The sequence below is a fragment of the Pleurodeles waltl genome, chromosome 3_1, assembly GCF_031143425.1.
Source record: "Pleurodeles waltl isolate 20211129_DDA chromosome 3_1, aPleWal1.hap1.20221129, whole genome shotgun sequence".
Classification (NCBI taxonomy): Eukaryota; Metazoa; Chordata; class Amphibia; order Caudata; family Salamandridae; genus Pleurodeles; species Pleurodeles waltl.
This window is the reverse complement of record NC_090440.1, coordinates 1,006,963,620-1,006,976,397: the sequence shown is the minus strand read 5'-3', so window position 1 is coordinate 1,006,976,397 and position 12,778 is coordinate 1,006,963,620. Positions and strand designations below refer to the sequence as shown.

The 12,778-nt window shown below is 39.6% G+C and overlaps 1 protein-coding gene and 1 long non-coding RNA gene across 16 annotated transcripts in view; one reads left to right on the top strand and one right to left on the bottom strand.

Moving 5' to 3' along the window:
- LOC138283307 (uncharacterized) overlaps positions 1 to 2,791 on the top strand; it is a 54,760-nt gene extending 51,969 nt beyond the window's left edge. The window contains exon 3 of the long non-coding RNA XR_011201179.1: positions 2,576 to 2,791. This is a non-coding gene — a long non-coding RNA (uncharacterized lncRNA). The remainder of the gene's footprint in view (positions 1 to 2,575) is intronic.
- A 2,194-nt stretch (positions 2,792 to 4,985) lies between these two features.
- Positions 4,986 to 12,778, bottom strand: part of TANK (TRAF family member associated NFKB activator) — a 549,717-nt gene continuing 541,924 nt past the window's right edge. For all 15 annotated transcript variants that reach the window (XM_069224232.1, XM_069224234.1, XM_069224233.1 and 12 more), the window contains one exon: positions 4,986 to 6,655. In XM_069224232.1, coding sequence (XP_069080333.1) covers positions 6,476 to 6,655 — 180 coding nt within the window. In that variant the 3' untranslated portion in view covers positions 4,986 to 6,475. The remainder of the gene's footprint in view (positions 6,656 to 12,778) is intronic.

Here is a 12,778-nt window from a genome sequence, read left to right as displayed (position 1 = left end):
AACACCTGCTACAATGTTTGTTTCTGGGCTAGGTTAGGGGATACAAGCTAAAAACATATCACAATTTTAGACCACTGTCCAAAGTGTGTTATGGAACATTTGTCCAGGATGCAGGCTTCAGTGCATAATTTTCACTAATGGCCCCTGCAACCTATTTTTTGCAGTTCCTCAAAGGATCTAAGGGCCAGATGTAGCAAAGGGTTTTTCCCATTCTGTGTCAATGGGAAAATGTGTTCGTACATATGGCCCTCAGTGTCTGCATTGGACCAATCTGAAAAATGTCTCTTATCCAATAAAATTCCTTTATGTGTTGTAATATGACACCCCAAATATAACAATATTTATAAAATTGTTTGACCTTCTTTGACTAATGGCTTATTTGCAAAACACAATGAATGTATCTTCGCATAACAAAACAAAAAACCTGAAAGTGGATCTAGCTGCTTCATCTCATTTACATTTCGTGCAAACCTGTCCAACATGTTTTTTGCTGTAGGTGCCACAGTTTTATCAATTGTACTTGACAGGAGGTTAGAACTTTCACATCCTTTCCATCCCCATATGTTTCTTCGAACAAAAAACACTGGATTTTGTTTAGTGGATAGGGTTAGAGTGATGTATGGTGTAAGATATGTATAATGAAGTGTACTATTTAGGGTGATGGTAGTGGTAAGGGCCATCTTTAAGATAAGGGTACAATTTGGGGGAAGGATTTGTATTTGAGTAGGCAGTGGTGTAAAGGAAGGTGTTATGTGTAGAGTAAAAGTAAAGTTATTGTTAGTATTGGGGTTAGAGTTGGGGAAAAGTATTGGGTTATGGATAGGTCATATTTAGGAGTTTTAATATGGTTGAAGTAAAGGAAAATATAAAGGATTTTGTAAGAAGAAGAAAAAGCAGAAAGATAGCATATCATGGCGCGGTTTCCATAAACGGGAAGTGACAAGACAGTGTAAGAGAAAAACGATAAGGCTTAAGGAGACAGTAACTGGGTTTAGGTTAAGGGTCAACGGATGTCTATGTATAATTCACAAACATAAAGTAAAAAAACTAGAGTTTTCTGTATTTTCCGTAGACATACATATCAGCCACAACATGTTTACCTCTGGTTTTATTTACTTTGCCTCTATTCTGCATACAACCACAAACCTAGGAAGCTGCAATAAAAAAAAATATATATTAGCTTTAACCAACATGGCCGACATGTAAGATACCTTTATACTTGACTCCTTTCGCAGTTTAATCCATTATTTCCATCCATTTTGCCAATCTGAAGGCTTTTCCTTTTATAAAACAGCAATAATATACTTGTATACCTCTGTCTGTGGATCAGTTTTCCCCACTTGTTGGCAGCAAAGGCGCTGAATGGTGATGGAGACTTGAGCACAGTTGTCTCTTCTCCTGTATCCCCTTCTTTCTTACCTTGGAAGGACTCTGTTTTGTTCCTGATATGGCGGGGTCACATTCCTTTTAAGGGATACTTCAGCCTGCTTCCCAGTATTCCGGTATCATCAGCCTTCCTGACAAGTTATTTTTGGGGCTAGGAGGGAGGCAGTGGGAGAAGGGTTCTGGCTGTTGGTGCCTTCCTGCCCTTGTTTCACAGTCATGTTGGTGGGAGTGGGAGGAGTGGGTGTGTGATGCAACATGTGGTTTTGGTTCCACCTCTGGGCTGCCTTGGGCACAAATTAGGAATTTGTCTCTGCCCTCCTTACAGTGGTTGTGTGAATTGCCCCCTGCAAGCATTTTTCGATTTTGACCAAGCTTCCTATATTACCTTCTGTCAAATATATATTCTTCTAGCCCATCAGCTGTTGAATGCTTAGTCACCTTAACTGTCCAGTGAATATGAGCAGGGGGGAATGGACACTGGGGTATCTGCGCAGCAGTCACAATTTTTGGGAGTGGTTAAATTATGCAGGTGCCTCCAGGAGTTGAGCTAAGGTACATTGCATTCCCATGCAGGGACAAAGCCATCTTTTTGCTGACTGGGAATATTGTGTGACACACCGTTTTGTGGAAACTGGAAGTGATGGGTGAGGACATGTTGATGGCCACGAGTCACTGAGCTTGTAGACTGCTGTGGGAGGTTCCTCTACTGTTCTGCTAGCTTTCTCATCTTGCAGTAGCTTCTCTTTCTCTGCAATTTCCACAGGGGTTAAATTTCTACCTCCAGTCCATTCTTCCTCTATGCAATGCAGCACCCTTTGGCCTCTGCCATGGAACCCATATTTTTTCTGGAGTTGAATAGTGCCTTGTTTGCTGTCTGGCCTTGCACCTCTGAGGGTCTTGATCTGCCTCCTGCATGTTGCATGCCTTACATTGCAGCTAGCACAGACATCAGAGCTTACAGCAGCAACTAACTGGGTAAGAAGCTTGAGTATTGACCATTTTGCAGTTCGCAATGGTGATGATTGTGCTGACAGTTGCTGTTCTGGATGTCTGTCTCTGAACTAATTAGTGACGTTAGAGACGTTTTCTGGACTCAGGCCAGTCTAACTCTGTGGCCTGCAGCATGCTTACTAGTGCCTGCTTTCTGATTTGCACCTAGTTTTTGAACCCCTCTCTCCATTCTTTGCAGGGGTTTTGGATGCTGTTGTACGCTATCACATTTCCAGCAAGGGCCAATGGACAGAGAGATCAGTTACTACGTTAACAAGGTCTCTGAGAAAAGGTGAACAAGAAACTGATGTTGGGCTAAGGACAGGAAGAGCTTGTGGGACAGTCTTCACTCGGTTGTGTGTTGCCGAGGGAGAACAGGAAACCTTTGAGGTCTTTCTCTTTGAATAATTCAATAAAGATGTTCATTTTATGCTATCTATGCTATTATTACACAGCATGTGTCAGCCACATGCTTCACAGGTTTGTGCCTTTCCTTGAAGATGTATGTGTTAGTTATTGTGGGTTTTGCTGTTGAAGGTCTCCCATGGGGAGATATTGGTGGACAGTCCATGCCCAATTTAGGAAGAGTGGTTGTGAGTTGCATTTGTTTTTTTCTTAGGTTGCAGTCGGAAGGTGCTTCTTGGAAGGTGGTGGTGGTTCCAAATGATGATGACTATGCGTCCGTCTATTCCCTTTTAGCTTTGAAGGGGACTCTTATTCTTCCTTTCCTTCCTTTTTCTGCCTCTCATCAGACATTCCATTTCATCTCATAAATCTACACCTCCGAAAACTAGTCTTTGTATGCAGATTTCTTAGAACCTGATATCGGAAAATGATCTTGGCAGTCCTTAGATTGGAGACAGGTGATGTACTTCAACTATTAATGGTCTTTGAAAAGGTTTAGCATGGTTTTAGTACTTGGGGTAGCAGGAAGAAGGGAAAATGGAGGGTTGAGACCCTGGGGTGGAGGTTTTTAGTTGCGTAACCAGATACAGATGGATCTTCCTTATCCTAAATTCCTGCTGCAATGTGCCCCCCTTCCTTCTTGCTCTGTCCTCTCTCTCTTCCAACAACCCCCTGCAAAGACCCAATGTATAGTGTAATATATATGACCTGAGCTTCCTTTCTTTCCTTCCCCTTTTCAAGGGCCTGGGGTTTGCTGTTAGCGACATGACCTCCAGTGTCCCCAGCTCCTAGCACTACGTGCACCAAGGCATTCAGGTGCCCTGAGAGTTACTGCCCCATCCACCTGGTGCATTCTCCTAGTATCTTGAGGTGAAGACAGAAGGGGAGACTGTAGAGGATCACAAGGCTGTAAGGGTGAAGGGGTGCTACCAAGGGAAGGGAGAACTGCTACCCACTTGACTAGGAAAAATAAAAAGACCTGCGGCAACAGCTGCAAAGCACAAGAGTGGCGGGTCTGACACTGAATCCTGCTCAGATTAGGAGTGAGGGTGTCAACTGACTGATGTCAAAGCTCCTTTGAATGACAAAAGCTTGTTGCCTTACAATTTGGGATTGGTAATTCATAATGCATAAGAATGATTTATTATGTCTGGAAGATGGATGGATGAAAGATGGGATCTGCCACTGTACAGGGTGGTTGGAATGCTAAGCACACCAGTGGATCAGAGTTCTGTCTTTGCTTTTCCCATAAGGTTCATTAATAAATGATTTTTTTCATGTTTCTAACATGCCAAAGTTGCAAAAATAGTTTGGATCCCTAAACCCCAACATCACTGAGAAAGCACATAACTGGCAAAAAGCTTACCATACAAAGAACTACTTTCCCCAAACCTTAAATAATGATCTCTTTATATCCAATCAAAACTCTGCTTGGTGCCAGAATTGACCCAGTAAGTAGGATGATGGAAGCTAATGAAAATTGTCTATCAGAGTAAGCAAAATGCAACAGGTCTACTTTAGGTGGGTCTTAGTGGGCAAAATGTCTAGTCACCTAGTTTAAACATCCAACATAAAACACTGGATAAGGCACTTTTAACCCAACCACATGGTGCAGGAGCACATGTGTGTCGCAGGGTGCCACTGCTCTTGAGGCAGCACCTTCTTTCAGGAAACAATATAGAAATGACCTACATTCAACCAATCAAATGACTAGAATTGTATCCACATTTTCGTATCTACCAAAACGTGGGCGGACCTAGATTTAGAGAGATCAAGTCTCCAATAGGATCCATCACTGTTAATTAACTGCACATGCCTCACTGCTTAACATAACAGATCCCCATATCCTTCTAAGTTTTGGAAATCAGTGTGGACTATAGGCTGCTGCTTACACCCAGGAAAGGTGCTGTATTCCACAAGGGGAAGATGGATCAGGGGTGGGGTCCTCGATTTCAGCTAGCCAGGAAGAAAGATTTGTACAACACAGCCTCCCAGCCCCATTTAAAAAGTGTGAGCAGGTAGCATATGCCAATGAATACATATTTTCAGAACTGCATACATTTAGCCCCAACAGTCAGGTAAAATTCGTTTTTGCTCATATTAACCCATGTGTAGTTGAACAGCCAACAACTACAGGAAAACGGCGTAAAAACAAATTAATAATGCCTTTGTACTTTAAAAAAAGAAAATTTAGACAACGTAAATAGGTTTCCATACAAGAGTTTATTAAAATATCATTTTAATACTATACGCATAAACTCGCCAGACAGATACTTTTAGCTAAAGTAAACCTAGATATTGAGAACATTTTAAGCAATTAGGTATGCTGAAAAATGTATATCTCTGTGCTGATGAAAACAATTATTATAACATAAATTAACATCTAAACACTAAATCCAAATGTTCCTTCCTAAACCTGTAAATTACTTGTAAAGTTGCTGTAATGTTTTCATAAATTCACTACCTAATGCTTATATTTTCCAGGAAAATATGTTCCATCTCTCTCCGAGCATTCATTGCAATACACCAACAAAGCAAAAGTCTGGAATTCTTGTTATTTTAGCTCTCTCCACTGAGTTAATTCAAGTTCAAGTTATTCCTGTAGTCACTACTTACATTTTGTGTGAGCATTTAGATTAATAAGGACAGTTACGTTAAGTGGGCATGTCTCAACAATAACATCTTTTCATTATTCCAATTCTTCTTAACACATTTTATTAATTCCTAATCCAGTATTCATACACCACTGCACACTTCAGAGTTTTTTTCTAAAAAAAAAACGTTCAGGCTTTGAAATGGAATGTATGCATACACATTCTGAACTTGGATTAATTCATGGAATTATTATGCACTTTACCTAGGAGTTTTGTTGGATGGGGCACTATTTAATAACACCCCCTTGTATTCTAACTGAACGAATAGCATTGATAATATTAAAATTGTCTTCTCAGATGTTACATGAGTACATGACTTCAGAAAAAAACAGCTTAACATTGTGGATCCAATGATATTTAAATAATGTATTTAATTTATTATGTTGTGATGATATGTCACATGAACAAAGTCTAAAAATTGCGAGTTTATTTATTAATGTTTGAAACATTCCCCAGCCAGACATAAAACAATGAATGTGTACTTTTATCAGGCATCAACTGAATAGAACATTCAAGTGCAGTGAAGAGTCTCTGTGATGCTCCAAAACTAAGTACATTTTCATTTACAAAACTACGTTTTGGTACAGTGGAATGTTTTGGCTTACACAAAATACATATTAGCTGCATTATTCCGAAAGTAAAATCATTACCAAGCAAAATCACAATTGTGGTATGAAGTAAAGGGTAGAAAATTGGAACAGAATCCAGAAAAGTAAATACACCCAAAAATTCAGCCCCATCAAAAAAATGCAACAAAAATACTATTAAAAATAATTTAGCTGTCCCAGTTGTATCTTACGTTCTTAAATGGTGTTGTGGAATGAATGACAATAATTGGCTAAAAACATAAGTCAACCTTACCATTCATAGTAAAAAAAATAACCCTAGGTTTCTAGAATATATATTTTAAACCATAGTTCAATAACTGAAAACATGGTAACATCACAAAAAGCTAAATGCACAGTAGAAAATGGGGTGGTATTTTAAATATATGCCTCCCTGCACCGATTGCTTTGCATAGAGGTATGCCTAGAAAATAGTTAAACCTGTTCTTTGAAGTGTGAATTAAGATGTCGAAAGAAATCCCCTCGGGATGTGGACGACGGCGGGAAAACTGCTTGACAGAATTCGCAGACTCCCGAATCATTCAGCTCGGACTCCGCATATTCTGGTGCTAGTCGCAAATCGTCGCCTTTGTCGGGATATGGCTTCCAGAAAGTCTGCAAGATAAAAGGGGTGGGGGTCTTCGTTACATATCTTAAGCTGCCAGGGAATCTCCATTAACTGCCATGTGTGCCAGAAAATAAGCTTTATAGAGACAATGTATTGAGTAATGCACCTCAAATATTTGGAGGGGACAGGAGTCTTCCATACGAACAATGTAGTTTTCAAACGGTGTTATTCTTGAGAAGCAAGAAGTCATCGAAGAAAGAGTTCTCTGATTCTTTAGATTACAGTTTTATACTCTTAGGACAGCTGTAATAGCCAACGACCTGTACACACAGTGCACATTTTACATTGAATTACCCACAAAATCTTCCATGGAAAATGTTGCCTTTGTAAGTAATCCAAGAAAGATAGCTACAAATAATTTAATGTTATACCATTTTAGAACCTGGGGCTCTGTCCCAATATAAAAATCTATCTCAATTTGCATTACTTGGGAGAGGGCAGCAAGTATCTATTCTAACTTTCAAGTACGGGCTAGCTACCGGCTCCCAAATAAAAAAAGCTCAGAACCAACCTTGTACCATGTGAAAATGACACTTGGGCCTAATTTGTTTCCTTGTACCATGTGAAAATAACGTCTATGCCTAATTTGCATATGCATATCCAGTTCCTTGAGTTATCTCCACAAGAGTACAACTAAAGTAAAAAGTATGTGTGAATGAAAGAGCACTTAGACCACTTGCATATGCCTTTAATTGGAATGGAAAATCTTACAATTAACCTTGTATTCAAAAAAGTGCCATGCTACAATTAAATACGTTATTTTCATGAATAGAAAAGTACAATTGTATCCTCACAATCACCCCGATGAAATTCCTCACTTCTGAGCCACCACCCCCGAATATGTTCAAAAGACTTTTCAGTGTATTTTTTACTGTTTATTTATGAAAACATGCCCTTGTGTGCATCACTCACAAACGCTCACATGCACACTCAAATCATGCGTATTTCCACGGGGGGGTTACATTTTGTGATTCATCACTATTTAGCCACGATTATATCAGTACCAAAAGCCTTCTATTTTCAGTAATGCAGAGGACAACATTCTCCAACCTGCCTCCTCAGTAAAACCGCAGAGACTCATTGTTTCAATAATAAGTACTCCTCTTGAGCAGAAAGGACCACAGCTAAGCATTCATAACTACCAAGCAAGCAAATCAGTAAGACAAAGAAAATGGCCGATTCTATTCAGGTCTTCCACTGCTAATACCACCCATGCAGGAATGTCTGCACATTTAGGTGCACAGAGCCTTACAATAATATCTCTAGGTGAGCAAACAACACACTGTATGTAGTGGTAACGTTCGAAATCTCACGGCGCAACAACTCTGACCACTTGCAAGGTGGGGATATCTGAAGGACCGAAAACAGTGCTTAAATATGTCAACATGGAAAACACATTTTAGCAGATACCACTTTTTTTCACAGGGACATATTTCCTTTTTTATTGTATTTGGTTAAAGAAGGTCTTTAGAAAAAAACAGACTCCCCTCGCCACCACTTCATTACCTATTTGTAATAATGACTGCTAGCCTAACTTAAGACCGAAGAACTGCGTGACAGTTTACTTCCTTACTAAGAAAAGCACCGCTATGGAAAAAATGGAAGCGCATTTCACAGACTGCACAATTCCAGATGCTGCAGCACTGTGGTTAACATTTTTTTTCAGAAGCAGACCAAAAGTTCCATTTTGAGCACTTATTTTCCACTTAAACAATAATATTTATTTACAGTATTACAAGGCCACGGTGACTTGCTTTCAGAGCTTTCTCATTCTGGTCAACACGTCTTCAACCAATTATGCTCTGTGATTTTAACCCGTCGTCGTAGGTGTAATTGCACCACCTCCCCCTTGCTAACAAAGAAGCTACTTGATATATGTAGCAGGCGACTGGTGCAAATTGCCTGAAGCCCGTTTAAACACTAGCACACATTTAAATATCACTACAAAATCCTGAATGTAATTACTTGGACTTGCTACCCCACATTGCTAGAAGCTGGCAATTTTAATAACTACAGTATGTCAATTGATACACTTATTGGAGAACAATGAAATATGTGTGAGGAATGAATGGCTATGAGGAATAACGCCACTTTCTTTTTAAATAGCTATTTATTATTATTTTCCTACCAGATATGTATTTGTTGTCTGAATAAGTATCCAAGTAAAGTGGATTTGTGTATTTATTTAAACACTTAATGGTTTTCGTAGATGGGAGAAATGAATTCATGTTTTAATTATACCCTATATGTTAACTGGTAGTGTCATCCCCGAGTACAGAAAGATGAAAATCCATTTTGCAACAGTTTTATATGTACTATCCACAGGCATGAGGCAAAGTAATGGAGAGTCGTAAATTAATTTAAGTGAAGACAAATTCGTGATGCAACTAGAAAATATCTGATCTAGAAGATTTTGTTCAGTTCGTCAGTTAAGTCTTCCAGAGAAAAGCAAAAAGCAATTGAACCCAAGTGTAAAACTGACTAGATGTTCAGTAATTTGGAATAATCTTCAGCGTTCTCCTTGACTATACATATTAGACCACTATTTCTACTTAAAGTGGGAAATGGTGCATCAATCTAAACACAATATTCTAGGATGGATATACACTGTCACAAGGGGCCAGAAAGACAACTGAACGAACAATAAATAGCCACTGACAGATGTGATGGTCTGCAGATCAGGAGCTGAATCCTAGAAAGGCAGACTCATCCAGTACCATAAATTTGATAATGTTAATATTTGTTACGTAAAACGCTTGGAAATGGCAGTAGTGCTGTATGGACCACTATACGGAAAATGATTATTTTTAAAACTACAGTTGTTTCTGTGGTATAGTTGACATCGTATCAGGATTCAACACCCAAATAGTATGAGCAGCCAGCTATCGCATAGTACCATTTCCCTTACTTTTTGTATTTTAAACCAAGATTTAACCTTTTTACAGCGTGAACTTTACACAAAATGTACTGTAGGCCCTGCACATGTAAACTCCCTTTCTCCAGTTCAAACATTAGCCTCTGAAAGTGCTGTCCACTGAGAGACTATCATCGTTTAAAATCAGTGTATTATGGTTCCCCATTCACATCCACAATTTACACTGTCCTACTCCAGCCTACCTTCGGCAAAATGTCTACTTGTATCCTGGCTACAAAGGAATGATGGTAAAATGAAGCAAAATGTCATTATTAACTATTGCGTTTATTTTTCGCAGAAGATAATCAGATTATACATTTTAGTATAAAAACTGTCTGCAGGAGTGGCACGACCGTCGCTAAAAGGGTGAGTATTTTTGCACGGCTACTGAAACACCAGCTTCGCCATTAGAAGAACGCCTTTCAACAATCATCTTACTGACAGCTGGAGACAAAATCGTTGGTATAAATGAAACAAGATGAAATTAAAAGCAAATGCCACGAGTGCCGGCTCCACTTATATTGCGACCTGTACCTTTATGTCCTTTTCCGGCCTCCGGCCGGTCTACTTAAATATCCATTCAGGAAAGCAAAACAGCCGATTACTGGCTTTGCCCTAAACCGCAAACGAATCATTCTAGCGGTGCAACGTTAAGGAGGTAAATACGGATAATAAATGCATAATAGGCAAGTTATTAAAGCTACCACCGTGGTCATAAACACGTGCTTTTTTCTGGCAAAAGCCCGTAAATATTTCAAACGCTTGTTTCAATTCCAGAATTAAAAAAAAACTACTTTTTTTTTTACTAGGAAGTACTGTTCTGTCACATAAAACGAATGGCACGGAGTCGTCGTCTGCAAGGAGCCGTTCCATTTCTTTGCAACAAGTCAATTAGTTAACCTTGCGCCCTGTGCCTTTTGACAGCTCAACACCAAATCCCTGGCTTTTTTGCGAAGCTGCATACTTCCCTCAAACTTGTAATCACATACCAGCTGTTTCCCTCGCTTTGCTAGAGAAAGCAAATGCACAATGCGGGGTGCCACCTACTGCACAATGAATGCACCGACTAACTAGTAAAAGAACATGCAGGAAAGATAATGGCGAGGGAGAACCTAACAAGCAATTCCGTGGATGTGCTTCACATCTCCGCAGGGCTCCAACTAGTAATGCAAGACAATGTTTAATTTGTTTCTGTAAATCAATCACGAGTGCAGCAGTGGGGAGGTGATGCATAAAATATAATAAAAAACCGGAGGAAGTGACAAAGAAACTCAGCTGAAACAAGATTTCAAGGAAAACATTCTTTCAATTTAAACCACAGTGAATACCCTGGACTCTTTACTTCCAACTAACGTTTTAGTACAGGTTTAAACGGCCGCTGATTCCTACGCGTCGTACGCGTAGGCTATTTATATTTTTATATTTAACAGATAAATACATATCAATACTAAGTAAAACTATTTTAAGTTACATTTTAATATTTTGAAAGGACGCTATGTACTAGTTGAATGAAAACACCTACCTCAAACATCAGTAAAATCTTAGGTTCCCAGTTATCACACTGTTTATCCCCTATTATATGAATACACAAAATAAAGGGTGTTCTCCCATTCATCAGTCAGCATAACCACCCACTTGTATATAAATGAAAATGCCACTAGTTTGTCCTAGTCATGGTCATATTAACAAACAAAAAAAAGATAGAAACCTGACATTTTATAAAAATACGTATTATTCTAAAACCACAGGGATTTCTTTAAAAACATTTTCTAAGGGGAACAGAATGCTGCAATTCTTCCAAGGCAAACACGCAAAATCTACCTGTCGATGTAGATACACAAAATTGACTTCTTCAGTGCCTTGCTAAAGGAATCCTAGGTTACATAACATTCTAAGGCAAATACAGAGTGCAGCCGCATGAACTGTAATCAGTGGGCATTGCTTCAGTCAGATGAATATGGACCATAACTGCAAGTCGGTGTGATATTTGCTTCACTGAGCTTCCAAATGTGGAGCAACGATGCAAGTGGCCGGGTTGACATTTGGCTGTCTGGTCAGACAAGCGTTGGCAAATGGCAGCATTTTGACTCTTTGTATTTAGCAGTTCCATCAGTGAGTAATAATCCAGGGTGTTAAGTCGGACTGCCCAATTCAGACTGAGGAAATTCAGTTAAGAGTGGTGGAATTCTCCCAACTGTAATATTAGTATTTGCCCTGGATTGAGAGCATGGCGTGGTAGATCTACCTGAAAACCAAGTGAATTTGAAAGATCTTGTAGGATTCTGGGTCTTAACATATCCCTGCATGTAGTTTCCCATCTTCAAAAAGCCAACAGATTTACTGTTGTCAAAGCCACGAGGAATTGGGATTTCCCAAGTGGGAATGCAGAGGGAACACTGTAATATTTATTGATTGTCCGAGGGAAAAATATTTTCTCTGTGCGAAAAAAATAGATGTATGTATGTGTCAATTTTGCAAAGCTCACCCTTCATCCACTAAAGCCATGCGGCTCAAGTGACATGCTGTGATCCACCACTTTGTCAACCCAAGGCAGAATTAAGGCACCAAAGACTAAAACAATTAAAAAAACTTCCAGTGCCTTACAAAGTGTCACTTAGTGCTTCAAACAAGCACACGGGGCCCGGTGGTTACATAACCGGTGTGACTGACCAGATAACCATCGCAGCAGCACAATTAACACACACCTGAGCATTCCCACCACAAAACTGATTTAAATAAAACACCAATTTCAATTGCAGTAGCCAGTCACCCACTTTCACCACAACCACCTGCGGTACATAGATTATGTGACCTGATAGGACTTTCTGTGTGGCAGCCACAGAAGCCAAATCAATGCGCCGCAAATCTTTCCTCCCACAAAAAGATGTTTAAAATTGCCAATCCTTGATGAAGTAGCAACCAGATCACCCAATAAACAGCCCCAATCCAGGGATCTCTTGTTCTGTTGTGAGCTGTTGTATAATTGTGTCCTCAATGCACCCAGAGCCTTCTCGCCCCACAAGAAATGTAAACAAGCATTAGCAAAGCCAAAAGGTCTGGCGTTTGCTGTTAGACTTTCGGCTTTGCCAATCCTAGTTTTGTCATAAAGCTCTATTGTTGGTTAAGATGCTGGGACTTTGCCAATATAGAAAACAAGCATTGGCAAAACCAACAGGTTTCGCCTTTGGGTCCTACT